Raw genomic sequence first — 22,888 nt, 5'->3', positions numbered from 1 at the left:
CGCTCCTTTCGTTTCAAAATTAACCCTCCGACCAACAATTTACCGGAACAATGTATTTTACTATCCACCACGGTCGTGAAACAGAGACCTTCGCGCCTCGCGTAGAAAATAAGTTTTACTTCAAGACAAGCCACGTGGGGCGCGTCCTTGTTTACCTCGGCATCGGTAAGTAGTTCCGTGCAATTTCTATTTTTCGCATCTTGATGTTTTCCCTCGCCTCGCTCGAGCAAATAAAGTTTCCTCAATTTCCAACGCTGGCCCTAGCGTGTAGCCGCAAGTATGCCACCTACCGCGGGCAAAGTCGATCCCGGAGAACGATTCGAGGAATCGTAGGCGAACGCCGCCGTCGCGATTCCACGAGCGGAAAGAGCTTCGGCCCGATCAAAGTTCGAAAAGTGGGACATTATTTTTACGCCGTAGGAACGCGTTCAATTTATGCTTCGCGCTCGTCTGGCCTTGTTCCCTTCGAACTTCAGCGGCAGTGTCCGGGACCAATAACGGAAATCGCATGGATATCTGCTGGAAAGAGGAACGGGAAGGATGGTAAACGATTTCGCGATGAGTATACAGGGTGTTCCTCAAAATGCGGTGGTCGTGTCGGATGACTAGGCTTCTACTGAATTGGTTTGCTTTCCCCGACTCACCGAACGTTCCTCCTATTGAATATTTGAAATTTTCACTTCTTCGAAACGTGTTACACGTCGCAGTTCAACTTTCATCCATTGGCCTCGAAGTCGTCTTCAAAAGTAGGAAAAAGTATCATTTCCACTGCCACAGATTACACTTAAACAAGGTCACAACCATTTCAAACACTATCTACCTTAGGACACTTAATATATAGGATGTTCTTTTTAACTATTCTAAGTAACTATTTTATCTTTTATATCTCTTAAGTAACTATTTTATTATTAGATGAAAATATAAATAAAAATTAAATATACGTTTCAGAAATTCAAGAAGAATGATGCCTTGTGCAAAAAAAATATTAAAGAATGCTTGTTAGCCTACAAAAATGGTAAGACGACATATTATTATTAAAATTTTGTTTACGATTTTGTGTGATCGATTGGCCCACAAATTTCCGAACGAAACGTACATCCTCTTCGAGTCCGCTCCGATGTCATTGAAGATAAAAGCACTTTGACGTCACTATTATCAAACCCTCCAAGTGCGAACCGTTCGAATCGAGCTATGCTCCCCCGGGGGAATGGTCCATTCCGAGTTAAAGCGCAGCACGATCGCGGTAGTCAGAGCGACGAGTCGCCCTGCAGAATCAAAGCTCTGCAAATTGGCGTGCCTGATCAGGTCAGTAGGAATCCTGACTCTCCATCGACCCGCGGAATTTTAAATTCTTCTCAACGACCAGCTAATCGCGCTTCATTGCTATCATGTGTGACAATTCACAGTAAACCTCGCGTAAATGTCGCTAGCCGAGACAGCGGATACGAAATTCGGTTTCCATTCACAGCGAGGGCTACTTGAACTATGTTTGTATAAAATTATTTAATTAACATATTCGCGACTTGTGACGCAAATCCGCGTCACTTCAAATTCTATTCCTGGTTATGAAAAAATTATGAAAATCTGTTTATTCTGTACACTACACATTTACAACGTTGACATTTCAAAACATTTTTGTAATTTTTATCTTCGCTCTAACGACACTCGGTACTAGGAACGTAAAATTATTAAATATCATCGTGGATGGGGAAAACTAAAAATAAGATAACTTCGTTAATTACGACTGCTCGTATTGGCCTCCGCAGAGAGAGTGTTTATTACGTGCTCGCACATGAATGAAAAAAAACTTCTCTTTTTAACGTATTTGCCTGTAGTGGTACTTTTGCTTACATTTTAATTTACTTAGATTCTAACAAAAATATCTGCCGCTCACGAATGTGTTAACGAGGTTGCAGGCTCAAAACTGTGGAACACGACGCAAATACTCGTCGACACGTAGACTAGCACTAAAGAACTAAGTAATGAATTTCAAAGTTGAGATGCCAAAGAAAATAAATCTGAATTGAATATCTGTTATCATACAAGTCATCGAGGAGCCATACGAGCAGTTTACCTTCAGTTTTCGCTAGCGTTGAGAACGTTACCTCCCGTATTTTTCTTATACCTGAACTTCGTCGTATCCAGCTAATCCTCGGTATCGTCATCGTTGCAACGAATATGCTGCAGTCTCAAAGGGAAAGGCCTTCGCCATCTACTACACGCACCCGCGCTTCATCCGAGCTTTTATCATGTACCCCGAGCTCTGTCTCTCTATTTCTCTTCCCATTCCCCCCGTGCACACATTCTGCACGGCATCCCGTCATGCTCTCGACCCGGCAAGTTGAGAGCCCTAATTAAATTCAGTCTGGGTACTCTTACCGAGCGCGGTCCATCGTTCATTAAGCGACGGATCAAAGTGATATTCCCGTAAAGTAGTTCCACTTTGTGGCGAGGGTTCACCCTGCCTATACCTATCCCTTACCTTTCCCTTTGCCTCGACTTGCCCCGATCCCGCGGAGGCATGAGCGACAGTCCGGCTTTACCCTGGAGGCGTACGTGAATCTTTTACGCCACCGTCGTACGAATGATTAATTACTCCATAGGCCGACGGTGGTTGCGCGGCTGCTAAAAAACCGGGGCCAAAGTGTTCCTCGGACGTCTTCGAGGGATGAAGGGTGTCGCCGAGTGATACTTTAATGGGTAATTGTATCCGGGATGAAGTGGATGTCGAGTTATGATAATGGAATTACGAGAGATTCGCGAGTGCGGAGTGCCAGGTTCGAAACTCTTTGCGTACTTGAGTCTGCGAAATTTTGTTTCAGATGTAAAGCATCTTCCTCTTAATTATTGATATAATTATTAACACGTTTTCCTCGTGATTATTGAATATATATTATAGCCGACGTGACAATTTCATCGAGTCGCAGAGATATTAAATTAGAATTAAACCTTTCCACTCGAGAGGTGACTCTCGATCACCGCTAGGTTCGACGCAGTAAATCGACCAGCAATAATGTTTGTTTAGATTTAATTCCGTTGGAACTCGAAGTGTCAAAAGAATGATTGTCGGTGTGGCAAAGGTGACCTAATTCGCAAATCTCAAATTAGAGATCTAATTTTCGGAGTCAATCTAAGCTTAGCGTTCGTGACTGGGTTAATAAAATCGCAAGACGAGTAGCTGTAAACGTTCCTTTACGCGAATGCAAGACGTTCTCGCGTTGCGAGTATAACAAACAGTCCCTCGACAATGTATAGCAGATTCGCGGGATTGTAATTGTTCGCCGTGAAAGGCGACCGGAATGACACCCGCTATATAGCGTAAGAAATTACCAAATATATGTACAGATATGTTGTAACAGTGTTTGGTACAGTTGGGCGATATATTTGCTCGATAGTTTCGCATTGGCGCGAGAATACCTTCGCACCCTCGTAGGATTAATGGCCTTCGAATGAGCCATAGAAGACAACGACTTGCAGCTGTTACACTGCGGCGTTGTGAATAATTAGCGGCCGTAGTAATTCCCCGATCATTAATAATACGACGAATTGGGTATGCATATAATAAAACGAATAGCGTTAACCTCGATCGTTGAAAGTAGCGGTGCGCGTAAACGGTAACGTCAGAGTGATGGTGGGACTGAGAGTTATCCAGATACCATCGGTATTCTGAATTCTCCGCTAATCATTATGGCCTCGATACTCTAAACTTAAATGTCTCAAACGACCACTCAGAAATTGATAATTATCTATATTAACGAGTACATGTCACCAGTCCCATCAGCACGTCAGATTATGACCATTGAGCCAGCATTTAAAAAAAAATAAGAAAATAATTGAATACAATCATTCGTACCATCATGTACTCATCGTAGAGGTAGGAGATCTCCGGATAAGTTAGAAAATCGACCATGGTGTCGTCGGTACCGCGAAACCTGAGAAACGGGGATCACTGTCGTCGTAGGACGAACGGGAAGGCACAACAACACTCCGTGACGAAGAGTCACGATTAATCCAGAGTTAACGAACTCGTCGAAAAGTCTCGTGGAACTGAGCGCCACGTGTAATCGAAGTTCGCCACAACCATTCGTCGCGATTAGAGGACAAGCTAGATGGCATCTAACTTCGAAACCGCCACTGCGCAGAAGCACTATACCGCTTCACTTTGTTACACAAAACCACTTGGCGCGACTCGAATCGTCCCGAAATCATTCGAAATCGATCGATAGTTTCCGTCGAAACTCGCGATTCCCCGTCAAACGCCGATTCAAGATTACACGAGGAACAAAGAAACCGCGACGCTTCGCGTGCCGCCAAACTTGCGCCGCGACGACTTCTCAATCTTCTCGATCGCGCTCGAAAATTCGAGAAATCACTGTTAATTCCAAGAGCAGACACGCGCAGCAACCCCGCTCGAAAGCGACAGAAAGAATGGGAACAACGAACGAGCACGAAAGGGCGCGTATAACTGCGATTGGCTTATTTTCAGGGCCGTATCTCGGAAGTTGGCGCGGAAGGTCCACGAGGCAGCCACGAGGGTGGAAACGGGTGGCTTTATGCGCAAACGGGAGATAAAAGAGGAACGAGGGTAGACAGATATATATATATATATATATATAGGTATAGGTATATACATATGTATATAGAGGGAAAACGAGGACTCGCAAGCCTGCGCTTGCGAACGAAAGCACAAGGGAGAGTAAGCTCGGTCACTGAGGCGTCGTCACTCGGCTTGCTTCCTCCGGAGTGACTCCCTCCTTTGCTTCCAGTCCCCTACCATTTTCATGCCATCCCTCCTTAACCTCCTCCACCTTCTTTTTGTTCTTTCTCGTCTTTCCGTCTTCGCGTCTGTGCCTCGCGGAAACGATCCCTCGTCGCGAGGCGTAACCACGGAAAGTTTCTCGTAATGGTTTGATAGCCTCCCCATCCTCCGTTCTCTTCCCCTACGCCGGGGCGTCCATATTCATTACGCAATAATTATATAGTATAACGAAGATCAACGGGGCGCTCGTTGCATCGAGGTTTGCGACAGAGAATGTTTAAAAACTCCGGTTCCCTTTTGAGCGCGCCCCACTTGGCTCTCGAGGACCCTTGGAAATACCGGAGGAGAAAATCAGCAGATAAGGCGGGAATTAAAATAGTGCCGCTCGCCGTTCTAGCGAGCGGAATGCTCGATGCGGATGACTCTCCCGCGAGCAAGGAATTACTGGCCCGAGAAGAAAATGGGAGAAGATAAATGTTATCGAACCGACCGCGACCGCACGGCCAATGAAAGCCAACGTACGGTCTTTCGTACTCGCGAGGGTTAACTTTCATTTAATCGATGATTCGCGAATGATAATAACGTGAATTGCTTGGTTGTTGAAGAGCAAAGCTGATGTTATTCGTGGTTTTCCATGAGAGTCGAATTATTTAAACGCTTTTAGCCTTGTTTGCTCTAAAAAAGTTTTTGCAAAGGTACCGCGAGGCATGAGTTTTCAGAATTTCACCCGATCAGTCCTGATATCATCGTGGATGATTCCTATCGATCTTTCCACGGACTCGCTTCAAGATTCGATCGAACCTTCGTCTGGAGGTCATCGTAAACGTCACCGTCTCATCTCGGGATGGCCCGAGGAGAGGAGGGATTCTGGCTTGCGAGGCTCTTTAGGTAAATTGCTATTTAGGTGCGTCGCTACGTGGCACGATAATTCTCGGCGTACTCTGGTGAAATTAAAGATCAAGGCGGACCAATACTCTCCTCTTTTTCGGGTAAGATGGGCAGGAGGCTTAATGCGGGCCACGCTTTATCGAAATTGATAGCATTACGCTTATCTCTCTTTTCTCGTTAAACTGGATATTCGTCCTTCTCTTTATATACGTATATACACTTCCAAGTCTTTTTCCACGCAGAAATCTCCGACCGTCTCCCCACGATAAAGCCTTCCAGATTTAATTTTTGTTTATTTGCTTTGCTCGCAAGCTCAGCCTCCGCCATGGCTGCAGTGTTGGTCTAGCTGACTCCAACATTAACAGATCGCCAGATGTTATTGCTGTTCATTGGTATTTCGCTGGCGACAGAAAAATTCCTATGTAGGATCCCAGCTAAACTGTAACGATCTTTATTTAACCTTCGCCGGCCGAAGGAGATCGCGATTCGTGAAATTGCTGAACGTTAAGCAAATCCATATACATAGTTATAGCTTAAAGTGATTTAAAACTTTCACATTTTTCTTCTCTTTCATGTGCTCAAGTACTTTTATTTGAAACCATTAGACAGTATTGAGATTAATACACTTGTTTTATTATTTTGTGATCACTTTCACAGGTATATTTATAAATTATTATTATGCGGAATTATCTAGCGAAATGTTTTTGATGATTGCAAGTAACATTATACCAATTTCGAAGCAAATATATCTGTATTCCTGTTTACAGGCGTCGGTTAATTAATTTGAGTATTAAAAGCACTCGACTGTAAAATATACAATAATAATTCGTAATTCACACTAGCTGCAATAATAACATTGCCAAATATCATCGTTTTATATATTTTTCCTCGACACATTCTCCATTCGAAATACAAAAAAAAAATATCTCGCTCTATGCATCTAGTTATCAAAGTAGAATTACTTCTCTTGTCAAAATAACTTTCTATAAATCTCACCCAGCTCCAAGTAAAACCATCGATCGATGCCCCTACACCAATCCCTCTTATTAATTCAATTAGCGTTCCACACTATAAGGACCTACAAAAAATCAGGAAGAACCAAGAAGCGTCTCTCTGCTCACCTTATTAGTAGAAGTGCATTGGAACACAAATGTCAGGACGGAGCAACTCTTGAGCCCTCGAGTTTTGACGGCTAAAAGAAAAATCCATTAATCCCCTGTTCCACTTCGCGACGGTTCGACTACCCTTTCTCTTCCGTGTCGAAATTAGGAACGGGCTTAAGTAGCGCGAACGTTAGGGCGACGCGATAAGGCACGGTGAAATTCAGAAGGACGGATTGCGCGCGACTGACAAATTGGCGGGCCGATTTACGAGGGTGTAATTGGCGTCAGAGTGCCATGGGGTTTGCCAGCTCGAAGGAAAGAAACGTTCAACTCCGACGGTCGCACGACGATGGCCGTCCGAGCGACGCGACGCGCTTCGAGTTGGCGCGAATTTGCATAAGGAAAACGATACTCGCGCGTGCAAAGCTCGCAGCGAGGTGGAAAAAGTGGGAAAAAGAAGTCGGGGAGCGGAATACGTTTGCGAGTCGAACGCGAAGGCGGAGGAAAGAGCCGAGCAACCCTCGAGCATTGTTTGCATTCTTCCCTAACGAAGTTTTTCGAACTTCCGGCCGCACCTGTGCAACCCCTCGCAGTCCAATGAAATCTTCGTGATTTCTTCCTCGCTGACCGTTCACTTCCTGTAATTCATTAACATTACTCCGGAGTCGCGCAAACCTGCATCTACGGTAAATGTAGCGCTGTTTTTCTTATCTTTATCTTAACGCGTGGAAAAATAATTGATTGAAAATATAATTTAATTTGTTTTGTCGTCGTACTGGAAATTGGACTGAACAGTACCTCTACCTATAAACTTAGCTGATTCATCTCAAGTACCCGATGTAACCTATGCATTCAAGTGAGACTTAGTATCCTCCCCTTATCTTCTAAGAAGTACTCTCATCTCACCCCAAAAACGGTGTCAATCCCAATTGTACTCCCTCTGTTCACCAACGGAATTCAGAATTCAGCGTGCAACATGTTCAGAATTCATGCCTTCGGTTCTCTTCCACGCTCGTAAATGCGACCATATCATCCCACGTCCCAACAAATACGACTGGCTTAGCCTGACACAAAGGCGGATCTTACATCTCTGTTGTCTGGTGTATGATCTCCTCCACTCTGACACACCTTCGTATCTACGCATCGCGGTACACCTTCGCTACGAATTTCACGTCATCAACTCCTACAGCACGCGAGCCGAATCCCTTCTCTACATTCCTGTCTTTCACTCCGTCAAATTCTCTGGTACCTTCTCATGCTCTGCGCCTCCCTGTTATAATACAATCTCCTGCTTGCTCGCACGTGCTCGCTTCCCATTACACTTTTCTGTAAACACGTGGCTGAGATCTTCGTCCTGAATTCCGTTTTAGTTTAACACGAGAAAATTGTAACGGCGCGAATGTCTCGTGTATTTGTCGTAGAAGTCGTCATGCCATGACATCATTTAAAAACTTGAAAATTGTGTGGCAAAACAGAGGTACAAAATATTCCAACCAATTTGTATTTATAACCTTAAGACAATTAAAAAATTCAGGAGCACAGAAAACAGTAAAGAAGAGTGTGTTGAGAATTCTTTGTCAAAAAATACTATGTAGTTACTTCGTAGCTCCATAGCGCTGCCATTTAGGAAGCGGTCGATTCGTTAAAAGCGAAGCGTGCTATTTAATAATTACCTACCACTGGTAAGAACTTTTGAATGAAATAACAGATGGTCTCGATAAAATACGAACTAAACTCGACTCAGCGTTTAACAATTCTCCGTTTAATAAGTGAGAAGCATATCGCGAAACGTGTTACGCGAGAATTAGAGTGTCCTTTGCTTCGGACGGCCGGGATCTCGTTTTAGATGTACAGTTCCGCAGTTTCGGCTCTAATTTCCGACGGAGTTTAATCCTGTTCGCTCACGAAAGAAACTTTTGTAACAACGATGAAAAATTACAAGTCGTACGAGAGCGTAGCTCCCGAGCAGGACTCTGGTTCCTCCGAGAGAAAAATGGTTTTCGACGTAATCAAATGGCTTCTACGATTCGTCAAAGCAGTCTACGTTTCGCACGCCACAGGATCCGCGCGAACTATCGCGATAACGACCGGAAGTGGGATACCCAATACTTTCTTTCAGAGGTATCGCGTGAGCGGGTACGAGCGTCTGCGCACGTGCTCGCTTTCCACAGTAAGCACGGGCTAAGTATAGCCGGTTAGCCACGGGCATTGTTATTGCTTGCACAGCGGGAGCGTTCAGCTTGCGATCCCTGTTTATGAAGGGTTCGTTGCTTGCTCAAGTTATGGTCTCAGGTGCGTTCGGATATTACAACTCGGCACGGTCAACCAGAAAATCAACATCGCCAACGCCAAATTTACAGTGCAACCTCATTTATCAATTTTTCGAGGGAACGTCTCACGAATTGCAGCAGTGTCCTGAATATCGAGCAAATTTGTTACTCATATTTGCCGTCAGGAATCATCCTCGACGCTGTTTATCTTTAATTATCGTGAACCATCCGGAGAGTCGCTTGGCTAGGAGGTGTAAACCGAAAGCGATCAGGAAGGAAAATTTCAATTTTTATATTTCTTAACGTATATTCGCGAGAATATTGCCGATGAATTGGTGAGACTTTCTGGATGAAAATGAGTATAAATACGACCATATTTGTGACACTTTTAATTCTGTGCTCGGACCGTCACGGTTCAAAGAAATAACTATTAAAAATAGTTCGAGTGCGGTCGTGTTTGGAGTCATTTTTATCATGGAAACTTCAGAAAATCAATTAAACTGTTAATTGTTGTACTCTAAATTTATTCTTATTTTGTATAATACTATGACTTTCATAATATGTTCACGTTTTAGACAATCTACTCCAGTTGATTTTGTAAGTTCTCTACAGTTTTATATATATATAAAAGAAAAGAATCACAATCTACTGTTGAAGTGATATGGAGCAGAATAATTAAATGCACGCTAAAAATGAAATATTTTTATGAAATTTAAAAATGTAGAATCTTTTCATACGCAGAATGGCGAAGAGAACCATTTGCATATAAAACGTGTAAAATTTCCTCCGAAAAATAATGCAATTACGCTTCGCAAATGTTCTACCACTTCATAACCCTCTATTTCTAACTAAAAAGTTAACATCATCCCCTATTTACGCGCCCGCCATTCTACGCAACAAACAGTACAAAATGTAGCCCCAAAACGAATATAAAAAACATAATAAACAAAGGAAATTTTACCGCAAACAATTCCAATACACTTTCTACATAACATGTTGCTCGAAAATTCCTCTCTCACGAACTGAAAGCGTGCTAAAAATAAATTCCCCAATCATCATACGACCTATCTTCAAAAATATTTTTAAAAAGATCGGAGTAGAGAGCCACCATTGCCCCGTAGACGTGAGCGATGCTCCAGAAGATTGTTTTAATTAACTCTAAATTAATATTCGTCATAATTCCTCTCGCCGTTTCATCTGGACGAGGCAACGAAAATAAAGCGAAACGAAATACCACTCGGCGACAGGGCAGCACGAAAATGTCAAAAATCTCGAAACGAGCTACGTCGATGGGCACATGCGGGAACCCCTCAAAGCAATTGAAGTGATTTTTTCGTATTTGGCCAGCGTGCACTCGGCCATAGGCGTGCACGCACGTAAAAGTGCGTCCGTATATGCGTCTACCTCTTCATAAAGTCATAACTCAGCCAAGCCCCCGGCACATCTCTCAGCATAACATTTAAAACGATTTCCGCTGGCAGCAGTGCCAAGACCGTAGCTGCGTTGTTTCGGGGATAGATTAACGAAACATAACGCCAGTACTCGCTACGGACTTCCAAGGGGTAGCTCGGATAATGGGAAGAGGCGTGTTGGCACTGCTCTGGCAGTTAAGCAGCGTTCAGTGCCGGCGCTTGTACCCTTCAGCCCCTACGGCTGCGATCGATGGGAAATTTTCAGAGAAATATGGTCCATTTGGTTTGAAAACATTCGCCGAAGTCGACGATTTATTTCGGGAACACCTGGACCGGCCGACCAAACCGGGAACAGTTGAAATAACCATCCCTCTGCGTTATCTGATTCCATGCGTCAAGGCTGGACGTCCTCGATCAACGTGTCGACTACCAATCCAATCTAATAAAGTCTTTTTCGGGCAACGTGTAGGTTTTCTATAGTTTTTGCTTTCAACTCGATATCATTATTTTGGGCAATTTGTCTAGAAGCTTTTGTAGAGGCTACGCTTCCGATATTCGACCGAGACGCGAAGATATACGTTTCCTGATCCCTTCAGCGAAAAGGTGAACGCGAAATTCTGGTGCTACCCGAGAACAAGAACGCACGCAGTCACCCCTGTCGTTTGTAGGAGACACGGGAAGTCTGATGATACATCGCGGATTCTGCAGTTTGCCTCCACCCACACCTTCCACAAACCCTCAGCTTCCACCTCTTCTTTCAACCCTTACCATCGACCCTCTATTCCCTTCCTAACTACCCTTTCAGCGTTAAGAGATTAACTTGTCACGCGGGGCCATTTTAATATTCCGGATCGCGGGGTGAGTCGCTGGAATTAGCCTGGAAAGCGCCATACGGCTCCAGCAGCGATAATTATCTGTTAACGTTACTGCAGGCTTTGCCTCTTTTTACGCGAAACTGCGCCCCGGGAAGAATTACGGGGGTGTTAACTTTCACGAACGTACGATGGGTATTCGATGAAGTGCCGCGCAAAATCGAACCGGACAGATCGCCATTTTGCAAGTTCGCCACTGGTTTGGACCGATTCCAATGGTTTTCGGTTGGAAGATATGCGGAGAATTTTACAGCTAATTTTCGGCCAGTGATATACACGTGATACGGTGGACCCAGTTCTGCTCGCCACTTAAAAACGATGATATAAGTTCGCGCGGACGCGTGTCACGTTCGGTTTTCCAGTTGCAGCGAATTCCTTGTTGTAGAAACATTATTTATTTACATTTATTTACATTATTTTTTATTTATTCACATAGAATGAGTGGGCGCGGTGGAATATAAGAAGCCTGAAAGTAGGTAAATTACACCTTCAAATGTGTAAACACTCACCCCTGGTAAAGTCCGCTTCTCATGCAGAGCGTTCTGGGCGCTGATTGCGCTGTCACGACTGTAGTAGGTGAGAAATGCACAGCCTGAAACAAAGAACAAAGTCAGAAATAGTTAGTTGACTTGAAATGACCACATTTCAGAGCATATCGTCTTCTGAAATTCATCTTCAGAAATTTTTTAACACATTACTGACGAAACTAATAAAATTCTGAAACTAGACATCACAAATTTGTACCTTTAGGGAGAAAGTGTTGTAAATATGTGGCGTATAAAATAGAAAGATTTTCATCATTTTTGTATAACCAGGAATAGAATTTAAATGAATTCAATTAAGTGAATTCACGTCAGCGGTCACGAATTCGTTAATATCAAAATAAATCTATCGGTATGGTCTTGATGGATACACCGACTATAATTATATCTACTTTAATTTAAAATACTAGGATAAAATCGAATAAAATCCACCCAATTTTATCAAACAACAAACTCTTAAAGCCCTCGTTTAGGAAACCTTTTATTTAGACCCATTAATGCCTGGATGATTGTCCACACACAAGAGTTCCAATTGCATGTCTTCCCTGTCGAATGCTCGAACCGGCATACAACAAAACAGAGCCTTAAGGAGAATGAAATGTTCACTTTGCTTGGAGACTTATTCAGCAAAGTGCACCGCCGGCGTCGCTCCATCGCGTGTGCTCGCCACTTTGGAACATTTACTCGACAGGAATCGATGTGTCACTGTAATTAGATGCAGGCGATTGAAACTTTTCGCGGTATAATTACTAGCGCGGGCGCATTAACCAACCTTCTGCATTATAATTTTTACGTCGCGACGCAAGCAACCAGCTACAAGCTGAGCGTCGACAAGATCGCTCGAGCGAAATGGCCGTGCCTCACGCAGTTACAGTCGCCTATATTCTTTGAGCTTTCGAAGGAAAGTAAACGCTTCCATTGAGAAACAGCCGTGAGTGAGAAGATCGTCTCCTACCCAAATCGATAAATATCGTTGAAGCAGGTGGATCCACCAGGGACAAGGAAAAGCATGGGGCAATTTGAATCGTTCGTTATAATATAAATACAGATCCTTGTTAACAAAAAAAAAAAATCAGTTTCTCCTCATATCTCAAAATACGAATCATCACTTTAACGATTGAGCCGTTCATTGCACAAATCGATTAACTCCACCACTCACATAAAAATTGTAACATTACTGACGATTATTTTGTGGCTATTCTTTCTTATTAATTTTATATACCGTTAGATGAAAGCTACATGTGTATTTGTGCATTTTACAATATTTATTTGAATGTATACTATAAAGTGAATTTTAATAAATAATGTATATTATTTCAACGCATTTCTCAACTTTTCGTTTTATGGAGTTAACCGATTCGTGCAATAAACGGCTCGATTAACAAATCGTCACCATTTCATCGGTTGAACACGGACGAATCGTAGCTCGGAGGTACGCAATCCACACGTCCCTGCTACGTTATCATCTTGGTCAGATATTAATGCCAGTCGGGACCAACCCAGTCTCGCCAATGTTGCACTCACGCAAGCTCTGCGCTAGTTAAAACCAGGTCGTTATTTCTAAATTGATATGAACAACCGTGTATTAGTCACAAATCAATGTTCCACAAGCGAGACACCTATCTACAGCGATGCACATGTAGCGCCTCCAAAGTTTGCAAACTATCTTCTTCAACTTCGCGAGCTCTTTCGCCGGAAACGAGGTTACGTGTAATTTTTATACAGCGGTATCGATGCACGTGCACCGCAACAGACTGTGTTGAACTTTTCAATTAAGTTCCGTTAACGCATCGACTAAACGTTAAAATTTCATCCCGGACGTAACAAGTTAATCGAATCGTTTATTTGCGGTCCGCCTTGAAAACGGTACCGAAGCAACGGAAGTATCGACATCCCCATCGTCGTAAAATTAATTTTCCAAAACGACTCCGGTATATAGCGGGTTAAAACGATGGTAATTAACCCTAGAATTGGACGGTGCCTGAACCAGGCCATTATCGGCTATCGCACTGTCGAGCAAACCTCCTGGGCCCGCCTTCCTATCGGTCTGAGGATTTATTCAAAGGGCTTCTTCCTCCTATCTGATCTTCATTTGACTATCTCAACACACAGAGATGGATGTAAGCAAGCACGCGCACCGCCAGACTCGTGGACAGAACTCGGTCTTAGATCACCTGCTATTCGTATCACTACTTGATAGTCTTGATCTGTCTATAGCCCTGACTGCTACGAATACGAAATCTATTAACCCTTCGAGCGCCACGCATATTCGCGTCACACCTCGGTAAACCTGTTGTACTGTTGAAGCAGTATTGCGGTTGATTTATATGAGTTAACTCAAACGGCAAGGAACTGCTTAAAACAAAGCATTTGCCACGAGATCCTCTATATTTTGGCTAGTTTTGTAAGCTATCGAGTTTCCAACTTAAAAATCTTCCCTAATGTATCAGTCCTTTTTGTACGTGAACATATCACGTTCTTGCTATAACGCTCGTGTACAGCGACATCACATCTAATCGTTATTCTCTCACATCAAACTTCGAACTAACCCTCTCGACACTAATTTGCCGCAGCATGCCACGAACAAGATTGAATAGGATCTGATCGCGACTTAGTACAACATCAAAGTATTATTTCTACGAACAGATACGGTAACTTGCATGTACACGTACAACCTACTTAACTTCTTACTCCAAACGTGTGCCATAATATTATCGTTGTTCTTCCTTTGCTCGTACTTTGTTCGAGAAACTATGGTTGCCAGTAACAAATAATGAATAAAAATTATAAGAAAAAGAAGATTCTCAATTTTGTGGAAATATCAAGCGACAAATTTATATAAACTATAGTAAAACTTACATTCTGATATCGAAAACAATATATTCGATATACCCTTTAGTCTTACCTCAGCCGAGGGGAGTAACGTGAAAATAACGAGACAGCATAATCGAAGCACGCTGGACAAGAGCGGAAAGGTACCGAGACGAACATTTTCTTCGAAAGGAACTGTCGTAAGTTTCAAAGTAACCGTACGAAGTCACAGAAAGGGAGTAAAGTTCTTCTAAAAAATTGGTTAGGCGTAATCGAGTGTGGATATTGAAGATTTAGGGATATTGGATGGGTTCGATAATTTTCAACTTCCAGCCTGGGTGGGCTCGCTCAGTCATTATAATCGTCTAAGTGACCTCGTAAATTTGCTAAGCGCCAGGTCATATTACAAAGAGGTTTCACCGAGCCACCTTGGAAGCATGAGCGGCGGAGCGAGCACCGGTGACACCTGAGCACACCACACGCACACTTCCGCCCATCGGTAACTGGACACTCGTTCCCTCACCTTTCCATCATGGAATTGACGTTACGAAATTATGTAAATTGCCAAATGATCCTCGCGCTTTTAATCCCGGTAAAATATATGGGATTGTTGGACTTTCTAAAGCAAAATATACATATATCTTTACAGGCTCAAAGAAAATTTTAAAAATTTTACGTTTTTCCATTCTTGCGACGTTATATGAGGATTCAGTGACGAAACAAATTCCTCTGCTATACCCTATCCAAAAATATTGATCCTAAGAAGAATCCAACATCTATAAACCGAGTCACCAGATTTAAAAATTATTCGAGAGGAAAATTACAGAAGACACCCATTTTAACTCGGACTAAGAAACTGTCACTTGAAAGCAAGTATTACCACAGTAAATAAACTGCGGCTGACCTGGTATGAAAGCAGTCTCGCTAGTTTCGTGGGATACTCCCTAGGCGTGATACGATGCATAGGGTCAAGATTCGAACGGAAGTCCGCATTGTGCCCAGCGATGGGCAGGCGCTACCCTCACTAGTCGGGTCCCCATTGACGGAACACCTTGGTGTGATCATCGTTAGCAAGGAGGAAGAGCTACGGATTACGTCCGCGAAAGAAGATCTGGCACGATGCACAAACGAGAATCTCTCAGGAAGACTACCCTTCAAACCGTCGAAGGACAAGTGACACTCGACGACTACCTTGGCCACGTTGCCGTGGCTGTGGATCTACCAAACAAGCCACTGTGCATTCGAGGAGTGCTACGAGAATGGACTCCTGAAATATACAGGTATATAGTACTTACAAATAAACAAGACTGAAAATCCGCCATTTTATATAGAGACAAGTGGCGCCATCTCGCGAGACTGTAATTATTGGAAGGGTTGCTAACGAGACATTAAGTTGAAATTGATAACCCTGAACTGAGTGGATTCGAGGGAAATCAGAGAACTGAAAATAACGTATGCTAAATGTATCCTTGCTAAATCATCCTTGCACTAATCTCCTTTTAATAATTGTTATAACCCGATAATTTCCATTTACTTGCACCAAATTCTCAAAACACCACCAGCGTAGATTGTTCATGGTCTCTCGTATTTTAGACATTTTTTGCACCGACTCTGCTACTAGATTACCCTAATAAATAAACTACCCCGTTGCCAGGTTGAGCATGGCTGCGCGCCACATCGTTTCAGCATGCGAAATTCAAATGGGTCGCGGTTGTTTTCGTTCCACGGGTCACACCATGAAGCGCGAGACGTTTTAATCTCACGGTGACTTCGAGGGCGCAATTTTGCCGCTATAGCAGGTGGAGTCATGACGGGAGTAGTTTCTTAGCAAAGAGTTACGTCGTTTGGAGGGGCGAAAATGCGAGTAAAAGAGAGACAGACCCGCGGCAGGAAACGGGAAACAGGAAACGCCGTGGGAGTAAGAAAGAGTCGAGGAATAAGGGAGAGAAAAGTATACGCTGTTATAATCTTTCGCATGAAACATTGCACGTGTTCAAATCACCATTGGTTATTTCAAGAATTGTTACTTATTTGAACGCAAGACGTTCAAATCTAGTCCAAGCTAGGTAAGAGTCAATCATTTTTTACGTTCAAATAAGAAGAACAATGTACATGTGAATAATGGGTTCGAGATTGTTACTGGTTTAAAAATAGGGCTGCTTGTGATTTTTTCCTTCTGTCTGTAAAATATATATCTGTCGGTCGCGAATGTGTTAATAAAATTGATAATGTATGCTTCCTTATAAGGAATCCGTGAAGTCTCTAGCCAGTGCAAGAAGATTTCCTACCCCTAACCGAATTTAACCTAGCTCTTGCAAAGGACAGAACGGAAACGGGGAAACGACACTGGAGAAGGACGAATCCAAAAGTTTCCAAAGAGGTCTTCGCCCGCGGCTGGTCACGCCAAGTATTCCCTGCTAGATATGCGCCGCGACTTCGACCCTCTGGAAAATGGGAATAGAGCGAAATATTTATAAACATCGTCGGTGCTTATCTTAATTGCATTGGGACGGGTCGCATGACACTCTTATTCTCCGCGGTTGACGTCCGCCGAGACTAGAAAATTTCGTGAATCGCACGCCCTGCGGGGCTTCAAGGCGAATTAGCTTCCGTGGCGTATCAAGAACAAGGACGACCTTTCTTCCTCTTTCGCGTTTCTCTGTCCAACCGCCTCGTCTTTCGGGCGAATTAAATCTACAGATAACGCCACTGGCCATACAGGAATCGCGACACGGAACGGAACGCGGCTAAATTTCCTCTCGTAAAATCTACTTCAGGATGAATTTTACTCGCTCGTTATACGGACACTATTTTTCAAGAGATTTAATTCACGGTGATTGCTTAAATTTCAAGGTAATTATTGAAAAACAGCACCACTTGGAGCGAAAGAAATATTGAGATTCAGGAATTTTTTGTTCATACTTCCAGCAGTATTTTTGAAAATTTCTATCGAAATATAGATTAAAACCCTTCACATTTCCTTAATAAACACTAGTATTAAATATTTTTAAATAGTTGAATAAATATTCGATTTCAACAATATTATGGACTCCAGAATACGTTAGCCCCAGGTTCGCAAGGAGTAAGTGGTGAACTCGCGATGAAAATCGTGCATAAACAGAAAAATAGACCGATCCGTTTTGGATGACACACTTTATACGCGCTTAATTTTCATATCGCTGCGTATTTGTCTATTTGGCACTACTTTTTTGGCTTCCTTCAAATACATTTGGATCCAAAAGCCCGTGATATTACTGCCAACTTCTACCCTTGCCAGATCCTGCGAGCATTCCGAAGAATCAGGTTGAAGCGTAAACTGTATTAGAACGTCGAAGAGATATTAATCACCAGTTCCCGGGTGCTGGCGCAGCGATCGACGGGGCTTAAAATAATTGAGTCAGTCTCGTGAAATAATGAACAGATTTATCCCGTTCGATCCTGCCATATTTTCTAACTTGGACATGCGTGAAAACAAGCGAGACGAAGCGTCTCGCGTGCAACTCGTGATTGCCAACTCGAGTATAACTTTCTTTCAAACCACGCGCGAATATTCCCGGGAATTTTACCGATGAAATTACTCGTTTGTGTTCGGCGCGCAATTGCGTTCCGAGTTTCAAGCACCCTCGATCACGGCTATCGTTGGCAGGGATCGCCTTATCAATCACCGTGGTCCTCGGTTTCGGTGGGTTGCGCGAAGAAAATGCGAGGAGCCGTCGCTTTAATGCGAGCTCGTTTACTTTCCCTTCTTATCTCGTCGCGCTATTAATTCGAAAAATTTATAATATTTTCCCAGACTCGTTCGAGACGGATACAGGAGAGAAAGATTTCGAGGGGAGGATCGTTCTTTTCTTTCGGTTGAAAAGTAACAACTCCTTCGAATTTATTCGAAATAATTCTGATCGAGGTTTTTATGTGTGAATGTTTCGATGTGTATCGATGTATCCACTTTGTTTAATTCAAACATTTTTAAAGAGCCATTCTCATTACTCTTTACAAATAACTTTCACGTGAAAAAAAAAAAAGATATTTATTGTAGACCGCTAAAGTATAAACGACGCGTTTCGATCATTCTCACCTTGCAGGTTATGTGCAAAATTACTGTATCGGGTTTCCGCGTCGTTAACAGGAATACGTGATATACGACTGTGACGAAACAATGGCTGCCTGCGTCTAACCACCCCATCTTCTTCTCACCCCAGGGAGAAGCGTTTACGGATGTTGCTGTCGCATTTGCAATTACGATAAGGCTTACGATTAGCTTGACAACGTGCGACGAGTGGCGCAGCCTCGTGCAAATTGCAGATCAAGCGGTTACACTTGCAGCTGGCAGCGTGGAACAATTTATTAACTCGAGGTAATAGCATGTCTTGTCATCGAGCGTAAACGAACTCGTGAGCACATTTATTTTATAAAAGGGATACGACACTTTTCTTTCCATTCATCTAAGAGTTGCTACTTGTATCGAAATTACGCATGATAAATTATTTTTAACAATGTGTCATGTGTAAGTTGGAAAAATTACTTTAACATCTGTTGCTTCTCCGCACTATTTTTCATGTTTAAGTTACTTTATAAATTTTCACAGAGAAGCGTTTCGAAGCCTGAAGCCTTTAGATGAAACGTCGCAGTCAGCTGAAATATTCGCAACAAAACCATTCTTCCCCTTAAAATTCAAAGCATTCCAACAATACTGCCCATATCCCCACTGATATTCCCAATCTTTCCGTAAACTCTGACGATTCCTAACTTCCTCCCAGATACTGGCCAAATAATTCAATTCGAGTCGTTACTCCCGTTATCGAAAACACGGGCAGACGGCGGGCGTCGGAAATTTAGTGGTTCAATTATTCCATTGATTTCCTGGAAAGCATGCCAGGTTATTGCAGCCTGGTGGCAAAAAGCAACGGCATCCTATATTAACGCGCGTGTTGCAACTCCCGACGGTACTTAATTTTCGCCGTGCGAATCTAATTAATTCAATTGGGATTAATTATCCTTGGGTACGAGCGGCCGGTACACGCTCGTCCTCCCTGGTCCGCGACGTGCGAGACCAATTTGTGGAACGACCACCCTGACGACGAGTTACGTAGGTATCTCGCGGCACGCTGATTCCGCGATCGTTCGGATGAGCCGATTAAAACGACGCGAAACATGCCTGGCGCGAACGAGTTATTGTTTCACGCGATACCAGTCGAACCCCGACCAAATATCGTATATTAACGCGTGTACGTGCGACGCGTTTATATGGGGGCTCCGATTCCACGGCAGAATAAAATTCCCCGGCCCGTCGTCGTTCACGCGTAGACACGGGATTTCGCCTGATAGTTTTATCGCGCAATCGTGTTACGCGACGGCCTTTTGTTACATCGTTTACAAATCGGAGCGACTAACTCGTGCCGCTGGGATAGTTCAAAGGCTTTTCGACGAACATCTGCAGAGGAATTCGTGGTCCTCCGAGCGTAAGAGAATACAGAATAGGATGTCTCGTCTAGAACTGGAAGGAAGGAAGGGTTGCTCTGATATGCCTTCGTCGTTTGTTTCCTCGAGCAAAGAAACACAGGACGCGTTAAATGTAGATATAAAACAAGGGTTAACCTTCCCGACGTTAACGCGAATAGGACCAAAAGTTTGGCGCGATTCGAGGATTCTCGAAACGGACAAATCGCCCGGAGGTACGAGACCATGAAGAAGATTGTCTAGCATCGGTATTTTTGCCTATGAACCTACCGACGTGCATCGAAGCCGAACGACAGGCAAAACAGGTATATGCGAACGGATAGATAGACAAAAAGAGAAAGGGTAGAGACGTGGGATACAGACGAAAGTTGATGGCGTCTGACGACCGTCCGACATCGACGAGGGCGAGGCGAGGTGGTTAAAGGGGGTTCAAGAGTAGAAGAGCGTTTTATTTGCGAGGCAATGCGACGGCTAATACACCAGTCACTGGACAGCGTCCAAGTCATAAAATGGATTTTATGACGCCGATCGATACAACGAGATCTCTCTCTCCCTCTTTTTGACGTCGTTGTCCTACCTCCGTTCCTCCCTCCCCATTGCAATGGACAACCGTCGACGCCTAAGTCTGTCTATACCCGTCGAGTGACCACTTCTCGAGTCCACATCGTTCCGGCAAACTCGAGGCGTACCGTGGACGGAATATAATCCGTTTGTGTGTCGCATGTATTCATTAAGGAAAAAGTTTTGGATTCCACCCTTGGCTCAACCTACCCTCTTTCATCCGTCTTCCGGGAACCACGTATATTTCTGGCATTCTCGGACGTCTGTGTTCCCCTGCATATAGATTGCGACATCGCGCGCCACGCAGTCGTGAAGATTCAAGAGCACGTGCTGTATTTCGTCGTAATAAAGATACCGCGTGCAATGGCGAATCGTGCTCTGGTAATGAATTGCAAAAATAGGGACACGATTCTACAAGAAATTTAGGAGAGTTATTTAGGAAAGTATTAAACTATACACGTATTACTGCTTATTGCCAACGGATAAATAAATAACGTATTGTTGTGTTGCTCTTAGCATTCAACAATGCAATTAGAGAAGTAATGGTTTGTAGGTTCAACAAACAGCTGAGTTTCCGCAACATAAATATGTACCAAGATCCAACATTGGGCTCAGACTCGGGCTAACTTTGGGAGTAGTATTGGAAATTGAAAAAATACACAGATATTGGTCGAAATAAAAGAGAAACAAGATGAAAATAGTACAAAAGTATATACAGAGAAATGCCGACAACTACCGCATCATATGTAACAATGGACCAAATTCAAATTTCGTGAGAAATGATTACATTTGAAAAGGAAATAGATTGATGTAGGGCAAATAATATTATTAAATAGGACAAATTTATAAACAGAATATATAAATATTTGAAGTTAAAAGTAGAAAAATGATGTTGCATATTTTTTTACTACAAAATAATTTTTTTCCAATTCCAGTACTTGAACATGATCTACCGTAAACTTTCCCAACGCGTTGATAGAGTTCTCCTGCGGTTCTAATTTGTGGCAAGCTTGTTTAACGCGTTCGTATATTATTTCGAAGTTATGGAGCGAATATTGGTTAAATGATACGCGTTAGATGACGTCGACAATAATAATAAAGTGAATTCAGGTCCAAGTTTCATGCAGGTCAAGCAATTAGTTCTCGAGATGCGCGTACATTGTATGTCGTTTCACGCTCGGGATAAGCCACAATTTTCATTTCCAATTTAAACAGTTTCGTCGACAGAGACAACATATCCTACGAAGTTTCTAACCTCGTTGAAAACAACTAACTGAAATTTCTAATCGGTTGTGAATCTATATTTACGATATCCTGTTACTTCGATATTAACCACTTGTTACGAAATACGATATACATGGTAGCTGAATTTGTAGTAGAAAAAGAGGGTGATTTATTATCTAAAACTCAATAAAACATGTAGAACAAAATTTGGAAATAGAAAGTTTCATTGGTTAAGAAAATTGATGAAAATTCATCGAATGCGCTGCGTACAAATTGACCAACGTGGCTGTCTATTACTCACTGTTTCTACTTGCGTTTGTGTTGGTAAACGTTGCTGTGTTGGCTAATATGTTATCATATGATCTGATTTAACTGGTGCTGACTAATTAGAAGATAGTGGTATCGATGGAAACTAGATAATGCTAAACCGCCGTCTATGCGCGCAGAGACCACAGCAAGTAGAAACAGTGAGTAATGGACAGATACGTTAGTCCAGTGCTCGATTACACGCGCGCCGAAGGACTTCGAACTCGATTTTCTTGACAACAAAGACTGGTATGAAAAAATTGTTTTTTTTTTTTATATTTTTTATTTATTTTTGCATTAGGAAGTGTCGCCTTCCTGATTTGATCAAACCAGACTTGAGTATTTAACATTTAGAATTGGAATCTTTGAGTTTCATAAAAAATCTAGGTTCCAAAACTTTTATATTAAATAAGCTCTAATACTTTTAAACTCTGTATAACATTACTGACAATCGAAACACTACAATAATACTGTATCATCGAACTATCAAATATTAAAATTTTTCTCATTCCAATTCAAATAAGTATCCTCGATACATGAAAAATCACCGCATCAGTTATGACCAATAGTCACGCTTCGAGCCTCGCATCAAAAGATAACAATTCTCCTCGATTTCAAAATCTCATAACCCCTTTCCCTATCTGAACAACAATTTCTTAAGCTCTAAAAAGGATTCCAAGGAA

General features: G+C 42.7%; 2 protein-coding genes across 2 annotated transcripts in view; both read right to left on the bottom strand.

The window, feature by feature from the left end:
• LOC128887467 (CUGBP Elav-like family member 4) overlaps positions 1-4,899 on the bottom strand; it is a 559,913-nt gene extending 555,014 nt beyond the window's left edge. Inside the window, exon 1 of the mRNA XM_054143443.1 lies at positions 3,854-4,899. The gene's annotated coding sequence lies outside the window, so the exon portion shown is untranslated. The remainder of the gene's footprint in view (positions 1-3,853) is intronic.
• Positions 1-22,888, bottom strand: part of LOC128891813 (CUGBP Elav-like family member 5) — a 406,325-nt gene that overhangs the window by 315,451 nt on the left and 67,986 nt on the right. Inside the window, exon 2 of the mRNA XM_054151638.1 lies at positions 11,814-11,896. Within this exon, the coding sequence (XP_054007613.1) occupies positions 11,814-11,896 (83 nt within the window). The remainder of the gene's footprint in view (positions 1-11,813; positions 11,897-22,888) is intronic.

The sequence above is a fragment of the Hylaeus anthracinus genome, unplaced genomic scaffold, assembly GCF_026225885.1.
Source record: "Hylaeus anthracinus isolate JK02 unplaced genomic scaffold, UHH_iyHylAnth1.0_haploid 0, whole genome shotgun sequence".
Taxonomy (NCBI): domain Eukaryota; kingdom Metazoa; phylum Arthropoda; class Insecta; order Hymenoptera; family Colletidae; genus Hylaeus; species Hylaeus anthracinus.
Note: the sequence above shows the minus strand (reverse complement) of the source record. Positions and strands in the feature narration are given on the sequence as shown.